The sequence below is a fragment of the Camponotus vicinus genome, unplaced genomic scaffold, assembly GCF_025532165.1.
Source record: "Camponotus vicinus isolate PSW18456_S1 unplaced genomic scaffold, iyCamVici1.0 SCAF_1, whole genome shotgun sequence".
Lineage (NCBI taxonomy): Eukaryota > Metazoa > Arthropoda > Insecta > Hymenoptera > Formicidae > Camponotus > Camponotus vicinus.
The window spans coordinates 15,651,614-15,670,689 of NW_028141945.1; the positions used below are offsets into that span (position 1 = coordinate 15,651,614).

Sequence of the window (19,076 nt, forward strand, 5' to 3'; positions counted from 1 at the left end):
AGAGCAGCGTGCAAATCCTTACATTAATACAAGAGATGTTGCCACATATCGCAGCTCTAAATTTACTATCTACGATGGGAGCCTCTCAAATATCCCAAGACAGCGAAACTCAATCACACTTTGCTCCTCCAATTACCACTAGTCATCATTATACTTGGCTAGAGAGCGAACATCCTTATAAACCGGCGACAGTGTCGTATTACAAAGTTACTTTTCCGGAAACAGTAAAATGGCTGACTGTCGAATTTACACCAGAGTGTGGAACATCGCAACCCGAAGACTATTTGCAGCTTTATATACCAAATATAATCCTGAATTCCTCAGCTGGGTAAATATAATACTTTCAAACTTTTATAATATATAAGCATATTGTGTGCGCATCTTTGATACTTAAGTTTAATTTTTGTTTCTACAGGACAATTGTAAATATTACGAACGAAGATGCTCCTCTGTACTGGCCAGTATTGCATAAATTGAGCAATGTTCAAAATCAATGGCCTCAAAACGCTGTTGTATTACCAGGTACGTTTATATCCAGCATTTACTAAAAATATGATGTAAACTGCAGTAAATTATTAATAAATTATTTACTGTGTTTAGGAAATGAAGTGGTATTTTCTTTGGAAACCGCATCTGATTATATGAAAAATGAAAGCTCCATTACATATGGCTTCAAATGCTTAGTTATCGGTTACGATTGGATTACATCCGGTCATGGTCTGAAAAATTTGGAAATCGAGTTATCTTTTCTTGGTGGAGCGTGTGCTGCAAGTCTTATGAAGAAAAATTTACTGTTGCCTTCAGTATCTTGTAAGTATAATGTGATTGAAATTTCTATTTCATATTAATAAGCTAATAAATATGAATATAAGTACATGAATACAATATCATGAGAATATTTTTTTAAATATTATGACGCATGATATATGATCATATTTCTGATTTTGGTTCGTTCTTGAAAAAATATCGTTTTAAAAAAAAATATAATTTCTTACTCGATTTTAATTGTGTAAAAAGTGTAACATAACTTTTTATAAAAAACTGATCTATGCGGTATTACAATTTTCAGCGGAAGAGGTGGAAGAGGACTTGGAATCGATGCAGGAAACGGCAAAGAGGATTTTCTCTGTACATTCGGCTTTACTCGGACGAGGATTCGCACTCGCGTCGCCCCCCACAGTTTCACAGGCTTTGGATGGTGTGCTCCCGTACAGGTAAGTACCTAACATTATACAGTATTATTAAAAAAAGAAACCGTTTTAAAGGAAAATTAAAAATTTAAAAATAAATTTTTTTAAACAATTAAATTTTTAATAGTTTTTAATTTTTAATTTTTAAAGTTATTTTTAATTATAATATAAGCAAAAAAATAGAGTAAATGTAACATATTATAATATAACAATATAACAATAAATATTATATTATAAGAAAATAGTTATTTTTAATTATAATATAAAAAGTTGTCGATATTGTTATTATTGTCCATTTATATTGTGCATAGATAACTTTATATGTTTTTATTTGCAATCAGTCTCTAGCGGTTTCTTTTTTTATCTTGAGAAAAAATTGTGATGGAATGATATTTTATTTATTCGTTATGGCATTATATGAGTTATCTCAACAAGGCCATGGCAAATAGGTCACAAAACTGTATAAATATCTGAAGCAGTATCTCTCTAATTACACACAGTGACATATTGTGTGTTCAGCAATACACGTGTAAACGCATAAGAAATTTATGCGTAATTTCTGCTTTACGGCCGAGTGGAATTTTAGTCGTTGCAATTATATAAGTGCAACAATTTGATTCATTATTATCTTCGAAATACAAATGCGATATATTAATCTTAATTAAATTTCGCGAATAAAAATTAAATAATATATAATATACGTACCAGTTGAAGGAACATTAGCACATGTGTTTATCCTTGGTTAGAGTCTTAATATGATTAGCCAATATTATTGGTATTCTCTTTATTGTATTTTTTTGATCATTCAATGCGAAACAAATTATATAGTCGGCAGCTGTCGTTATATATCACAGTCTCGCGATAATTATAACTATATATATAACATTATACAAACTGATTCTGTTCACTACAACGGTATAATTGCGCATGTACACACACATACATACCTGCGCATACAGTTTGCACATGTTGCGACGTATTAGACTTGGATCGTTCGATACGCGGATGCTAATAAGACCCACCTTGGTAATTCAAGGTATCGAGCATAAGAGGCACAAAAAGTTTCCCGAGGCTCAATTCTGCTCTTTCATGCGCTCGAAAAGAGCGTAAAGAAACATCGCTTATCTTCAAGTCTTCAAGTGCTCCGAGTTGCTTGGGCTTTCTGTTCAATAAATCAACTCTGCCGATACGATATATTACAGTTTCTCTGATAAGCTTTATTTTTTTTCTGCAATTGGCGAAGTGTCTTTTTACGATTATCAAAATATTATTAGTTCAATGTCGCGATGTATTCGCCTCCTTCTAATCGAAAAGGGAAAAGGGATAAGAGGTTTATTTATTTTCATCATTATAATCTAGGGATATGTTCGCTCGTAATCGGGTTCCTTAAAACTGTTCTCGTTATACGCAGATTAAACTGTATCGAAGTATACAACGGGATATACACTCGAAATAAGTTTTCGTTTGATTTTACAAAATGGCCTGTCTCGCTGAAATTTTCTACCACATTTCTTACATTATTAACGTACAGCAAATTTCGTGGATCTATATCTCGATGCATTGATTACAGAGAAACGTACTTAAGATTAAGTGTAAATTATGATGATAACAGTAACAACAGTTTTTATTGCCAAGTTTTATAGCAAATAGCTTGCTAAAAATAAATACACATCGACATTAATAAGACAATATGATAACGAGACAGAAAAGTTTACAGCACGACGCGGATAAAGATTAACTCACTTTAGTTTACTATCTGGCGAATTTCGCTTTCCTCAAAAGTGCCTGCGAAACAATGACGGATCTACATTTTCAGACACCTGTATTAATATCCCTTGTAGGCTCTTCCTACAAAACTTTGATTTAAAAATACATAACGGGTATTTTTATATTTATTCTTAACAAAACAAAAAATCTGTTTAAAAAGGTACAAGTTTTATTTTAATTAATGCAAGTAATATTTTAATTAATTTTAATTAAAGTATATTATTTATAAATAATTAACAAATAATATTTATAAATATTTGTTAATTATTAAATCATAAATAATTATAATTATAAATAATATTTATAAATAATTTAATAAAAATTATTTATAAATAAATTTTTAATGGAGAAAAAAGTACACGCGTTACATGTAACTCGCAAAGCGATATGAACTATCTAACTTGTAAATCCGCCACTGATATGAGATATGGAACATCTCTCTTATCTCGATAAATTGATCCTGCCAGTTTATTTTTGTCCAATAACTTGTTACATCACTATCCAATCTTGTCTATAAAAAACGAGTAGTTTCGGAACGATTTTGATATGAAAACTTAGCGCGAAGAGTTCCGTCCGTTTCACTTTCTTCCCCTCTCTCGAGATCAGGGTTTCTATGGAGTGGACACGAATCGTGTTTAACGTCACTCCAGGAATGGCACAGCTATTCGAATAAGCGGTTATTCCATTTTTTTGGTCCTTCGGTACCGTCCCATTTTCACTCCAACGCTCACTAATACGTAATTTCACGATAACCGCGCGCTATCGTTATCGATCGGTGAACTTAAAACGACGAGAAATGCGAAAGGTCGGTCCAATCGCGTATCTTACGCAAGACAGCGAGTTTAGGATTTTCTCTACACGAGTTATACTCCTTTCATTCTCTTTCTTGCTTTCTAATCTTGCTTCGTCTTCTACGACACGAGCTCTCCGTCTCTCCTTCTCTCTCGCCAAAGTTATTTTAATGATAAACTTAACTAACAGCGGTGACCGATCACCCGAATCCGCGTGACTCGTTCTGAAAAACTTTTTAATCGCCGCGGAGGAACGTGACCGCCTTCGGGAGAAAGGACGGTTCAGCAGAGGAATGAAAAGAACGCGCGACGGATAATCGGCGACCGCTCGTGATATGTGAATGGAAGCTTACGAACTGTATTGTACTAGAGGAGACATAATCGATTAAATTAAAAATAGAAGAACATGACGTGGAGAGGGGATAAGGATGAAGATTCGGGACTGCGCTTTGCGTTCTATTATTCCCCAAGCAGCAACGATTTACAATCTATGTACGATTTAAATTCGAAGAGAGAATCTCCCTCAGAGCCTCGGAAAGAGGTCCTTTTCTCCTAACAACAGAGGTCCTTTTTTTCCGGGGACTTCACTGTTTCGTTCACAGCGTCTTTCACAGCTTGTACACTCGAAAGCGACTCGACGTTTCCACCCACTCGAGTTCCTCTTCAACTGGAGCGACGATCGCGGGCCTGGCCGTCGAGCCGCCCGGGGCGTCTCGTTACAACTCGGTCGTAAGCGGCTCGGCCTTCTCGACGATCACGTGGAACTCTGTCTCCCGGTACAACCTGCCGTCCGGCACCACCATGGTTATCCTGCTGTCAACTGGCGTGCCGGACGTTGCCGCTTCTCTGCCGATCACGCCGTTCTTCTTGGAGACCACGTCGGGCGCGTTAGTGGGAACGCTGATCCATTTCTTCCTGTTGTTCCGCCGGCGTCTTCGGCAGCACCAGACGATGAGGCAGATACTCGCCAACAGGGCGAGAACGGCACCTACGATGATTAGAATGAGAACGAGCATGGAACCGCCGAGCGAGCAGTGACGCGTCTCGTAGTCGACGAAGCTCGTTGGTACCCCATCCAGTCCACCGTCCAGACACAGGAAGGTCTCCGGGGTCTCGTTGATGGGCTCTTGGGGCTGCGGCAGCGGGGGCGGCACAAGCGAGTTTTGCCTGACGTAGAACCGCGAGTAAACGCTCGTGTAATTGAGCACGTTATTCTTCCAGACAGGTAACATCTGGCAGTCACAGGCCTGAGCGATGAGTAGATTGTCGAGCTCCGGCCGGAAACTCACGCGGTCGAACATGAGCGAGCCCTCCTCGAAGCTAGTGACACTGTTGTTCTTGAAGATGAGGCCGTGGACTAGTGACGACGATGATGATGATGACGATGACGATGACGACGATGACGACGATGACGATGGCGGCGATGACCTGATCTCGCGATCTGCGCGAATACCCAAGAAAGCGCCCACGCCGATGCTACCGAAGGTGTTGTTCTTGATGATGACGGCGCCTCGCGCCGTCACGTCGAACGCCTCGCTCTCCAGGCTCTCGATCGCGCAGTTCTGTATCGCCACCGTGCGCGGACTCTTCACGATAAAGGCGTTGCTTCTCACGACGCCCATCTTCACGCCGTCCAGCATGAACTTGTAGTACACCTCGATGTCGTTCATGGTACGACTCGGCAACTGATCGCCGAAACTGCCGCCGATCACGTGCAGATAACCGACATCGAATTTCTTGAAGGCCTGCGCCTCCGTCGTCTCGATGCGGCAGTTCGCCAGTCGCAGAGTGTCCGTGTGAACCAGATTGGCGAACGAGAAGGCACTCAGCTGGCCGATCCGCACGTTCTCGAATGTGATCGCCTCGACATCGCCGCGGAACACGAAGCTCGGCATCACGTCGATGCTGCTGTTCCGCACGGAGATTCGCGTGTGCGTGCTGTGCAATGACAGCTCGAAGCTCTGTCTGACCAGGGACAGATTCGCCACGTTAATCAGATCCACCGAGCGTAACCCGGCCATCGACGCCAGGCTCGAGTTTGCGAGTATCACGGACGAGCAGTTGCTCACCATTATCCTGCTGGTGTGAGGACTCAGCCGTCTGTCCCCTTCTGTGGTCAGGATCAATTCCTGCAAGTTGAAACGACCTTTTATTTCGATATCATGCGATATATGTCTACATATCTTTTATATTTATCTTTTATATAGAGAGGAGAGGGGAAAGTGTAATTATCTTTAAATTTGTTCTAGGAATACGTGTTATATATAAGCACGATCGTATCGACCATCTCGAATCATTTTTAATCTAAAATTACCAACAAGAAATAAAACACTTTTAGAATCAGGGCTTTTCAGAGTCGAGATAATAAGGTTTTCTCGCCGGTAGATTAATTTTTGATGTATTTCCCTCAAGAAGGAAGAATCATAGCAATTTGCTGCAACGCAATGTACCGACAGGGAGAGCCCTAATAGAGGTCGAATAGCCGTAATTACAGGTCTAACTATCCTAATTATTCGCGACGTGCGCTCTCAGTCTCGCTAATTATCGCAAATAATGTCGTTATCATAATCACGGAGGAAGGGCCGACAGCTTAATTTCATGACATATCGTAGTCGTCATTTCTGTCTCGCCCTCTATCGAGAGGCAACATGCTGCACAGATTTATTCCCCCTTATTTAATCGATATTTTTTCCCATCAGTCGTTTACACTCGATAATTTACATCGAGCTGCCCATATGATGCGTTATTTGCGATGAGTTTGCCTCATTTATTCGTGACAGCTGCAACTTTCGTTGCAACGTCGAAATATCTCGATAAAACTCGATTTACTACGAGATATCAAAGCTAGCTCTTTAATTAATTATCGCACTTTTCCGTCTAATAGATTCCATTTATTCTGAGACAGATAACACTCGTTGACTTTGTGAGAGCTCACGACTTCAGGACTGATACAATCATCATCATTGTCTTTCGAATCATTTTACGACGTCACGTTGAAATAAATTTTCACTAAACAGGCCTTTTGGAAAAAGCGAAGAATGAGAAACTGGAGACACGATCTCTCTATGTCATCGAATCGCAATGAAACAACGCGGAAAGATATGCGAGACAGAGTGTCTGTTGAATGGTAAAAATAGAGGACAGAAATAAAAAGGCGCGACGTGAAAAAGAGAGGAGGGCCTTTATATTATTCTTTTTCAGGCTCTGTCGTTCTTACGCATTAACGTCTTGCCTCATTCGTCCCTTCCTGCTTCTGTTTGAGAACTCCCTCCTCTTTTGTTCTCTCCCCTATTGTTCGCGGCTACTTTTGGACGCTCGACGTCGAGCTGAGATTATTAACCGACGTTACCTGTCTATCCGAAACGAGACTCCACTTTTATCGCTCGCACGTTTCGCCTGGGAAATTTACGTGTTGCGAGGGTGGAGATTTATCTCGAAACTAACTCAAGTTTTACGCTTCTTCGTGCAACAATATTGCATTTGAAAAAAATGTGTCGCCTTTGTTTAGCATTGCCCAAGGGAGAATTATTAGCCTCAGCCGTTTCGAAAAAAAAAAAAATAAAAAAAATGAGAAGAAACGAAAATTGTCCTCGGAAAAATTCATCCTACGGAAAATTCGACATCGCATCTCCCGAGACGCTCGCATCGAGAAATGTAATTGGTTCCTCGCGATGGCTTATCCATCGTCGAAATGCTCTCGACGTGCACCACATAAAATTCATAAGTAGATGGGGTAGGTTGCGGCAGAGAAATCGAATCGAATCGTAACTCTGTGTGATCCCGATGGACATTTGAATTTCCCTTCACGAGGATTCGACGCGCTCACGTAAAAAAGCTGCAAGAACCAGAAGGAAGACGAAGCGATGATTTTCTTTTTTTTTTTCGACCTTCGCAAACAACGCACCTTTATTCCGCTCGTACTTTCTGCTTTAGTCACGCTTTTGCTTTCTCTATTTTTCTCTATTTTTTTTCTCTCCCTCTCTCTCGCTGCCTGCAATTTTTCTCCATAGATATGGACTTTCTTCTCGTGGAACGTTTTCACGCGTCACGTCTAACTCCATGTCCTTTTTCGCGCGGTCGTCGATTACCAGGGAAACGATTCCCGCCGGGAATTAAACTCGAGGACACGTTAGTTCGTCTCTCGGAACTAGTTCCCAGGCTTTTTTGCCCACAGTTGTTCGCCCCGTGACATTTTCCCCGCTGCAAATTTGCGGGCTAATCTGCGAGGTGATTTCGCCGAGCGATAATTCGCGAGAGATTGCGAGATTGATCTAATATCGATGACGGTAATCGAACGTGTCTTACGCGTTCTTAATTGAACGATAAAAAGACGATCGTTACACGGAGAATGAGAATGAAAATCAGATTGGTTTAACGAGCGGGATTAAGTTTATCGGGAAAACACGCGATTGTGTCGGATTTGCCGCGAACGAAAGAAAGAGAGGAAGAAAAAAAGGAAACCCTCGACTCGGAGACCGGAAACAAGGCAGCAAACGGAAAGTGGCACAGTGCCACGGAAATGGAAATGAAAGCTCTTTTACGATCCATAAAGAATTTATGTGTAACAGTTTTACCCGTGGCAGCTTTCTTTCGTCAAAGTCCTCGCGTTACTCAAAAATTGCACCCCTGATACCCATCCCTTAATAACTCCAAATATGAGAGGGAAAATTATCGATTAGCCTCGATCAATTATTTCACACCGATGTTAGTTAATCGCGATAGATTTCATCGATAATACGCGGTTATTATGTTTTAATTAACGTTTTAATTTCGTGCACATGCACGAGGGCAACGATTCGATTTATCATGGAAACAGAGCTTAATGGAGTGTCTTTACGCGCGCAAACAGAGCACTTTATCAATTTTCTCTCGTACGCACACGATCGCGCTTTATTACCATTGGCTTATTACTATCGATGCTATTCCGGGGAGCGATTGTTGCCATTTACTTAAGCGCGCATTTTTACCCTTGACGGCAATTCAGCCTGCACGAGTGCACATGAACTGTCGTAGCAGCGTTTTTCCATTTCCCCGAGTATTTTCATAACCGCGAGCCTCTTTCCCGTAAGTGGCACCCTTACGCTTCCCCAACGGTACTTCTTACGGTCGTTACTTTTACACTCCTGACCGGGGTGAGCTCCCTTTCTTTCGCCGTTTCGTGTCTTATTCCGCCGTCTCGCTTATTACGGCCAAGCGAGCGGGTTTAAAGTCGCGTTCGCTAAAAGGCACTCTCAATTATTTACGCTCGTCGTCAATTATTCAGTTCGCCACCAAAGACCTCGTACCTCTTCCTTTCTTCCCCCTTCCGTTGTTACAAAGCGTTCAAATCGGCAATAAACGCATAAATTAATCACGACTATTAATATTAAACTTGATGTTTTATCAAATGTATCTCTGTTTTTCATATCTGTTTAGTCTGTTAATGTTTATACTCGGAATGTGCATTTTTTTAAGCTACATTAAAATTCTTCTAAATCATATTCTTTGTAAAAATATTTTCGCACAAAATATATTAAATGATTACTAACTATAAACTTGATATTTTATAAAGTACTTTTGTTTTTTATTATATACATGCTGTTATTTATAATTGTAACATTTTTTTCTTAAAATATTTTATAGTTTTTATAAAATTTATTATTTTATTTATTATTATTTTTTAATAATAAAACTTTTATCATCACGACTATTTTGCATTTTGCAAAAATTTTCGCGATTATAAATTTCGATCGCTTTTAAAATACGAATCGACGTTAAAATATTCCTTAACATCAAAAATGCATTTTCCCCTCGTACATGCTTCGTTTTGCTATAATTATGAGTTCACTTTACACACGTGACGTATCATCGATGATGAATGGGCAGCACGTTTTCGAGCAATTAGCTGGCCAACAGAAATTCAATCCCGTTTCGTGCGATTTATATCCCTTATCAGGTTTCAGTACGCCAAGTTTCTTTCTTGCAATCCGCGTTATATCTTCCGCTCGGTGATTAAGTCCACGCGTGATTCTATTTTTTGCCATGCTTATCAGGAGGACGTAACAACGTCAATAGGGATGACGCACCTTCCGTAAAAGCCTGCTCCTCTTTCCCCCGGTCGTTTTGTCACGCTTCTCGATTTTACGGATCGGGTTTACGGTACCGTCAACGAGACATTCGTCGCGAACGAGAGAGAGAATCCGCTTTATCGCGGACAATAATGTCCTCTCGCGAGGACACGCGGTGACGTTACCTCCCCCTCCTCGTTTGGGGCCCGCGCAATTAAAACGCGACGTCGTTTCGCATCGCGAAATATTTGCGCTCTCGGAGCTCGGGCTTCCCGATGAAATTTCGCGGTGACGGTACGCGAGACTCGTTTACGTTATCCGGAATTATTCCCGCGTGTGAAATTGATAAAATCTCAGGAATTTTAAATCAAATAACGCGCGAGAGGGACTTTAATTGCAGTAACAGGCCTGATTGTTTTATCTCGTCCTGTAATCGCCGAGCGTGATATATATTCATGTATCCCCCCGCCCCCTCTCCGAGTCGCGCATTCATTATTTTCTTATCGTCCTCCCGCGCTTTTTATCGCGACGGAAAAAGACGGGAAAGTCCGAGAGGAGCGAAACTTTGGCCAAGTCGAATTTCAAAGTCTCGTCAGCGCGAGAGGAGGAATTTCTCCAAATTTATTCGATAAATTCAGCAGCAGCGACGGCGATGAAAGAGCGATAGTAGTCGCGTTACCGCGTCGTAGATCTCCCAGCTCGCGCTATTCGATTCGATTTAACGAAAACCAACGACTTCCGGTCTCGACGCGCCACCGAGTCCTCCGAGCTCTCTCGGTTTATCGCGATATCGTGTTGCGATTATGAATCATTCGGCTTAGTTATAGCACCTATAGGGGCAGACGCTCTCTCTGTCTATCCTTTAATATCGCGGATGGCCGGAAGTGCCGGGGAAACTCGCCACGGAAGGAACGAACGTGCGAGCGGCTCGCGTGATCACTAGGATCGCCGGGGGATCGCTCGCCCTTTTTTTTCACCTTCGCTCGAGAAGGGGTATCCGCCACGGGGGATAAAAACGAAACAACGGATCTCTATCCTTTCTCGCGCATCCATCTACCTGTCTGCCCCCTCCCTGCCCTACCGATTTATGTAAACACACTCTAATTTATGGAGATTCCCCTTCTCCACCCCTTCGTCGCGGTTGGCACCCTCGAAGTCGGGAGATTAGAGGCTCGTCCCTGATCGTCCCTTCTTCCCTCTCTCTTTTTCTTCCTTCGGCAACTCTGAGACATTGTCTTCCCTTTGTTATGTAGGGCGGTGGAGCCGTTCTCGATGGAATCTCGGGATACGCGATTATTGCTTTATCTCAATCTTTGTTGCCGTCGCAACCTCGGGCGATACGGGACGTCACATCGAGAGAGATCGCGAGGAAACATCTTCCCTCTCTTCTCTCTCTCTCTCTCGTCCTTTTTTTTTCTCCGGGCCGCGGGAGAGAGAGATCGGATTTTACGATTTCGCCAGGCTTACCCGCGATACCGCCTCTTTATCTCCCCGTCGGGTAATTCGCAAATGGAATAACGTCCCCCTGCGGAACAAAGGACTGCCAGACAGAGCCCCGTGTCGCATTGTCTGAGATTTTTCGTGCGATAGCGATAGCTAATCCCGCCACGGTTTCCGCATGAATTCTCGTTGTTGAGAGAGCGCATACCCTTCCCATCATTCGTTGGATCATTCGAAGTAGAAGGGTAGTGAGGAAGATCGGAGACGACGATCGCCGAAACGAAATCGCGGTGAAAAGAGACCTAGTTGGCCTCAGAAACCCGACCCTGAGATCTCGAACAACTCTACTGAAAAATAAACCCCCATGAAAATGCGGCTTTATATAAGATTTTACAGAAATTTATTGATATTGTAGGTTTTCCTTCTTCTGTATAAAAAAGAGAAATACGTTAAAATACGAGAATAACATAAAATAAAGTAGACGAATATTAAAATATCCATGTACGTAGAAGATAATAATTTTTTTTTTGAGCCGCGCTGTTATTTTCTCTCTCTCCCATTAATATAAAAGTAAAGTCGAGAACGTGTGTGCGAGGTCATTGTATGAATCCAAGATCGGGTTACATCTTTTCATTCGTGTTGAACAGAGAAAGGGAGTCGGGTTAAATACGATAAGCAGTCTCGAGAGGAGAGGATATACCTTCTTGTCTCTGGGAGCCGGAAGATACGTGCCTAGATCTATGTTGGCGATAGCGTTGAGCGATTTTTTCCTCGCTCGCTATCTTCCCTCGACCTCCTCGCGGTATCGAGAGAGAGAGAGATTCAATCGAAAATCGATTCTAACGCGAATGCTTGTCGGGGATATCGGGCTTGTGGCGAACCTACCTCTCCCTCGTCCTTGCAGTCGCAGGTCAACCGGCCGTAGTGGTCGCAGGAACAGGGCGGGTAGTCGCACCTGCTGGTGCTGGAGTTGGTCAGGACGCCCTTGAGTAAGCTGCTCCAAAACAGGCCCAAGATCGCGCTGCCTAACACGTATCTCGTTGCTCCCATTTTGCGCCTCTCGCTCGCTCCCTCGCCCCCGCCTCTCTCTCCTTCTGCCTTCATACGCTCAAAGAGTCCCCTCTTCTTCCTTGGCCTCTATCAGCCGGCTGTTTTATGCCAAGCTGGCGCCAGGCGATGATTCCGCGTCGAGCCGACCGCGAGGTCGTCTCGACATGACTCTTGGCTGCTTTAGATCCGCGTCGTCGAGTGTTTATGGTCGCCGGTGGTTCCCTCGATCGCGTTAACTCAGCGCGCGATTAAATCGCCGCCTGCACCGACTAATCCCGCTTGCACCAAGGAAAGTTATCTCGACCTTGTTATCGCGACACGTGACACACGCCATGCAATATTACGTGATTCTGCGCGCGGTTATAATCTGCGCCCTGTCTCTCGCTGAATTCATGTTTCTCGACGAGGTCGACGACGACGTCCGACATAAGGTATCCTCCCAGGAAGCTCATTCGAATTTCGCCGATTCGTGGGATCGTCTTCTACTACGACATTCGTCTCGACGCCTTTTCGTACTTTCGCTGCGACGATGGTGGTGCGATCCAATTTTGTCGGTGACAGCGCACAACGTTTTCGAACATCGCACCGGAATCCCTCCTCTCTTCGATCTCGGTCCTCTGGAAACGATCGTCCTTCTGTAAGGATAGAGAAATTAAGAAATCTTCCCACCCTAAAATTTCTTTTTCCTCCATCAAACTTTTACCGATATCTTTAGCATTTTTTTGTATATCTTATTCTTAACACGACTGACAATTTTATAAATTGTCATAAAATATTCTTCGGATTTTTCTCTCGATTAAATTTATCTGGAATCTTTTCACACCGCGTAAATTAGTTCACGATTTATCGAAAAGATACGACATGTCGCTCGATAACTGATAACGAGTAACGTTTTCCTTTATTTCTCCCAAGATGATAAATATTACGTTGCGTTATCACACTCGATCGTACGCGAACGACGTGCAGAACCGTTGAAAGTGTCACACGATATTACACTGCGCTAAATGACAGCTCGCAATATATGCAATGATGATAATCCGCGATCTGTCACCCGGCTACCTCTCCCACTGTGTATCGTTGCGTGACTAATCGTGCCTACATTCTTGCGTTATCAAAATGCTCTCGCTCATGACATGACGTGGTTTTGTTTATCGTACAAATGTGTCAACTGCCGTTACTGTGAACTTTTCGCGTTCGCGCTCCGCTTCTCGGTTATTCCCGATAGTTTCTCGGCGAAACGAGAGGAAGTAGTCTTATTTGGCTGACTCTTTAACTCCAAACTTGAGTTTAGGAAGTAAATTTAAATTTGTGTTTCAAGAAAAACGAGTGACGGGAAATTCAAAATTAATATTATTTTTTAAAATACATTAGAATAGATTGAAATATAACTGACATGAGAAGAATGAAAAAGAATGTAAAAATAATTTAAATCTTGAAAATTTTTAAATATTGATTTTAAATCAGAAATGACAAGTCATGAGAAAATAAAAAATGTTCTCAATTTTAAGATATATTATCAAGTTTGAAATTTTTATCGTCAAACATTAATCTTGCATTGTGAGGTGATAGCAGATACAATCATTTCATCTTGAAATCTTGGATATAAAGCGACATTTCCATCAGCAAATAGCGCATATAATTTAGGAAACTGCTGTCATATACATAGATGGCCAACGAAATGTATCTTTGATATCTTCGTTTTTCGGTGAGGTAAAGTTTGGTCTATTCAGAGAGCAACAAAAAAGTGAAATGGCACATGATAGAAGCGGGTAGGATCGATAGACGTGAAAAGAGCGTCGTGAATGAAAGGCAGTCTCACTCAAAGGATTTGAGAAGAATTTCCCTTTACGATCGAGTCCTTCCAACGACTGCTCGAAATTTCTTCCGGTCTTCCGTTTTTCACTTACTTCCTTTTTGCTTTACTTTTAGTAGCAATAAAGAAATACCTCGCTATTAACGCGTGACGCTCTTACTAAGCTAATTGCTCGTTGGATTAATTAAAATAATTACAAGAAATTAAAGATATTTAACTAAGCTCGGGAAAAATTATAACTCGGTTCCTTATTGATCGTTAAAAATGCAATATATTCTCAAGTTTTCGATATTTATTCTATGTATATTATCTTATTAATTTATGAGTAATTTAATTATATTTAAAAAATTATATTTAATTATATTTAAAAAATAATTTTAAGTAAGATATTGACATACATTTGTATACGTAAGAAAAATTATATATTTCATAGAAATTTATTTACTAATTTTCTTGACACTTTTGGAATTAATTCTTTTGCTCGTTAACGTCGTTCGTTTTCAACAACAGAGATAATATCGTTCGAGAAAACTCGTATGTCGTTGCATCGATCTGTAAATCATTTCCAATCAACGAACGGTCGTTACTTTCTCGCCGCGACGATCGACGAAGATTAATTAATCGATTTTGGGTTCACCGGACGTCGGTTTTTTCGCCGGTATTATAACGAACAAGTGCGGCGAAATACAACGAAAAAGCGCGCGTGTTGAAAAAGAAAAGAAAAAAAAACCGGGAAACACGAAGATAACGGAATCGAGGGCGAGGCAACGCGAATTATTCTCGGCGATGGATTCGCGCGGTTGGACGATTAAACAGTCTCGGTCCGTCTGATTTACACACCTCATTAATGGATATTCATGTACACTCGACTCCGAGACTCCGAGAGCGGACAATCGGAGAACGGGCCGCGTATTTATCGTCGCAGAAACACGGTCTGGAATGGATAAATAGCGATCCTCCATCGGTTCCTCCCTCGCCTCCTCGACACGCGACACGGGACGATAAAGTGCGAGGTGAGGTACGTGTGGGAGTTAAATCGTTTCCGATTACGTGACTCTTCCTCTCGCTCGTAATACCACGTCGATTCACCGACGACACACACACATATATATATATATATATATATGTTATATATATGTTATATACATGTTATATACACGTTATATACATGTTATATATATGTTATATATATATAACACACACGCGACGAATCGTTCGACTTCTCGCGCCTCCTAGAATATCGTATGCGATTCCCTGCTGCATGCAATTTGAGGAAAGATGGAGAGAAAGAGCGATCCTTCGCTCACCGTCCAACCGACACCCCCGTTCCAATACATTTCGCCTTTATTCCTTCGGCAACGTCTTATCTTTCCCATCCGCTTTATCGTCGCGACTTGTAAGAATCGTCCGTACCCTCCCGGGGAAGCCTTCGCAGTTTCCAGACGGCGATAACGATAAACGAGGCCGGATCGGAGGGAGGAATGACGCCGATTCACCACCTCGATAGTTTACGGTACGTTTCGGGTAAAGGAGAATAATTTTTTCGCGGATTAAAAGACCGGCAGACGAGGGCTAATCCGGCGATAATTCGACAAAGATCTGGGGAGGATTTGTTTCTTGATTTATCAGCAGAGGAAATAATGCTCCACTGCCTTAATTAAAGATTGATCTTATTATTATCAATAATATTTATCGGTGATATTTCGATATTATAAATTTTAAATTAGAAATAAATTACATAAATTTTGATGTATATATTATAAATTATAATATGTCAATATCATATTAAATTTTTATATTACATTACATTATATAAATTGTATTAATGCACATAAATCGTATAGTTCGCTAAACAGCTTAAAGATTATATAACAATCCGCGAGCAAAATGTTTATAATTATAATGAGAGGAAATATTCGAATCGGATTTCAGCGGTAATTGTGACCCCCGTTCCCATCATTTACGTATTAAAATGATGCGATTTGAATAAAGTCGACCATCATTAGAGGCGCGCATGACGTGCTTGACGAATTAATGTGGTATTATAAGGGGGAACGAGAGAGAGAAGGGGGGACAAGGGAGAGTAATAATACATAGCGTTCTCTCGGCCTATGCATCGATTATTGATAAACTCCCCTCCAGATATCGCTAGGTTTAGCTAATTCAATAGGAACGTGGAAGTGTATTTCGTATATATATATATATATATGATCGCGTTTTAGTCGCAATTTCGGAGCAAATGTGACATTTTCAAGTTTCGTCGAAATCACCGATCCCACTTTCATTACTTTTTTTATCCCGACGAGCCTGTTTTTTCGCGCGATTTTAATGAAAAATGGAATCGTTGCACCCGGAAAGTGCGCCAGCACTAATTGCACACATATGTAATTTCTACACAATTGTTTTGTTCTACATAATTGTTATTCGCATTGATAATCGTTGTCTAAATATTTGCATTTCGCGGTATTAATTTCGAATAATAGATTAAAAGGAATCTCTTTTTAGCGATAAACACGAATTGCGCCTCTCTCTCCCGGCTAGTTTTATTTATCGATCAGCTGTTCACGGTATTCGATCGCTGTTTCTGAATTTGAATGCAGCTGCGGATCTCGCGGTTCGCGTCGGCCGAACGTTTACGAGATGACGAGTCGGAGCCAGCGTCCAGAATCGAAGCGTCGGTTGACGCGAGCGGAAAATAAAATCACGTTACGATACGTCGAGCGATAGCAGCAACGATCCGACGATCGTGTTTGAACAGAGAGCAGAGGCGAGCTCGCTCATTTCCATGTTTGTTACGATAACGAATGGCGGTGCGCTTTTCGCTACGCGAATGAAAAATCGCAATATTGGCTCCGTCCCGTTATCGATGGCGCGCTTTTAATGCGACCCGCGACTGGTATCGGCATCGACGACGATAACCTACATTAGGGAGAACGTGCTCGACCGCCTTTTCCTAAATGACACATTTTTCTCCGTGCCTGCCGTCCTTTCCCCTCGTCCTCCTCCTCCTCCCCCTCCTTCTCCTCCTTCTCCCATCAAATAATCCGTCGCGTAATGAAAAGACTTTACGCTCGTCAACGAAGATAAATTCTCGTTCGATCATCGATTTTTCGCATAATCTTAATGATATTTTAGAAATTGATTTATTAAAAAGCGCGGCTGGAAACGAGCAATTTATCACATCGTAATCTCCCATTTCATACCATACACATTCGAGAGAAGTTGATATCAAATTTTTTGGATTAAAGAAGCCGCGGGTATCTCCGATGTTCGATTTTCGATTGAAAAATTCAATGTAGGTACACGATGTCATTGTTGGAAGTATCATATGACTGTGGAAAAATTTCCTCCTTTTAATCGCAATATTCGCGATATTTTTAGCGACTTGATTCTCTCCACCAGAGCAATGTTTCTTCTCTCGGTTTAATGCAGCGAATAAACTCGCGTCGCTGCGGCCCTGCAGCCCGTAACTCAAGTAACGTTATGCATGCAACACGCAGAGAGCAACGCCGAGCGGAATGTTTAGTCTCGCGGCATTGTTTTCAATTTCGAGATAACAGCAGGCGAGAAAGGGCAAGCCCAGCGAGCCGAGGGTACTTGAACGTTGTTACGCGGAAACCCTCAGAGGGATGCAAATGCAAAATTTCTTCTCTCCGGGAAATTTCGCGGTTCGTCGAAATTAGCCTCGACCACCGAACTCGATCAAGCCTCGATCGTTACACAAACTTTCGCATTCCTCGCGATTCGGGTCGATATTCGTCGCATGACAAGTTGAAGGTGTGCGAATTTTTTGGAAGAAATTGGGAAAAAAAAACTTTTTTTTTCGTGTCGAAGTTTATGAATTCTTTAGATTCCACGTACGTGGTTGTAAAAGTTTGATCGGTACATCTGTCATCGGCGCGTTTTGTGCGACGTCGGTTTCATTCGCGACAATTGAGCGTCCTCTGATGCTTTCCTCGAGGGCGGGACAGAGTCACTGGTGAGAAACGAGCGATTAATCGACTCTACAGCCAGTTGTGAGAGATAGCACGCCCGCACCATGCCACGTGGGAAATCAAGTATTACGGTCTTGCGATGATCCAACCGAGTATCTTTCTCTCTCTCTTTCTCTCTCTCTCGAGCCGCACGGAATAAACTCGACTATCGCTAAGAAGGAATTTCTCCTCTGGTCGCGACCGCGATGACGACGCTGGTGGTCGCCGACTGATGGTCGGCCGATCGACGTCGCGGTTCAATGCCATGGACCGAGTCTTATTTTACGATCCGTCAAACGCTCGCGTTAGTTCCTCGGTTAGAACCTCGGCATATAATATCCCGATGCGTGATGCAGCTGCCGCGTTATGCAACGATTGAGAAGACGACACTTGGCTCGGGAAGACTCGAGCGTGTCGAATGCATTTTGCATGTTCGAGGAGCTCTACTGCGTCAAAGGAGTCGCTGATCGACCCGAGCATCGATGACTAATAGTGTGTTAAAGTATTATTGTCCACCAGTATTTGAGGGAACCTAGAGTACGTCTTCATCAAGATTCTTATGCAAATCGGAGCATCCCTACTATTTAAATTAAATCTAAATCGAGTGTATATTTTTCCCCAGCTCTGGCTCCCTTCTGTCACTCGCGGCGGCACAGAAACACTCCGGTCGAGAAACGGAAACGTTCGCGAGACGAGGCTTATGTACCTTAATCCCGTGTCCGGGTGAACCAACGACGCGTCGTCGCCGACGCGCCAACAGCGACTGGCCGCCTTTCGAATTCGCGGCTGGTTTGCACCTCGGCGACGGTTATCGCGCGACACGAGTGTACCTTCCCTCTCTCTCTCGCCTTCTCTTCTCCTACGCCACCCGCTGCTCGCTCCCTCCCTCCTCTCCTGTTCTGGAGTAAAACGCATCCCCACCGATCTCGGCAAACTTCCCTCCCTCGACCAGGCACTCAGTGTGATCTCCGCTGCGTTGCGGCGCATCTCGTTCTTGTTTCTCC

General features: G+C 42.3%; 2 protein-coding genes across 7 annotated transcripts in view; one reads left to right on the forward strand and one right to left on the reverse strand.

The window, feature by feature from the left end:
* Hiw (MYC binding protein highwire) overlaps nt 1-19,076 on the forward strand; it is a 209,205-nt gene that overhangs the window by 8,533 nt on the left and 181,596 nt on the right. For all 4 annotated transcript variants that reach the window (XM_083109482.1, XM_083109491.1, XM_083109501.1 and 1 more), the window contains exons 13-16: nt 3-328; nt 416-522; nt 601-810; nt 1,070-1,214. In XM_083109482.1, the coding sequence (XP_082965608.1) occupies nt 3-328; nt 416-522; nt 601-810; nt 1,070-1,214 (788 nt within the window). The remainder of the gene's footprint in view (nt 1-2; nt 329-415; nt 523-600; nt 811-1,069; nt 1,215-19,076) is intronic.
* On the reverse strand, nt 2,378-18,903 carry LOC145977485 (uncharacterized). Of its 3 annotated transcripts, none has more exons than XM_083109544.1 (3): nt 18,779-18,903; nt 12,121-12,920; nt 2,378-5,877 (listed from the first exon to the last, which is right to left on the reverse strand). In XM_083109544.1, the coding sequence occupies exons 2-3, from the start codon at nt 12,337-12,339 to the stop codon at nt 4,465-4,467; spliced, it is 1,632 nt and encodes a 543-aa protein (XP_082965670.1). In that variant the 5' UTR covers nt 12,340-12,920; nt 18,779-18,903; the 3' UTR covers nt 2,378-4,464. The 3 variants fall into 3 exon arrangements, with proteins under 3 accessions (XP_082965670.1, XP_082965678.1, XP_082965687.1); XM_083109552.1 differs by lacking the exon at nt 18,779-18,903 and adding an exon at nt 17,960-18,745; XM_083109561.1 differs by lacking the exon at nt 18,779-18,903 and adding an exon at nt 14,939-15,159.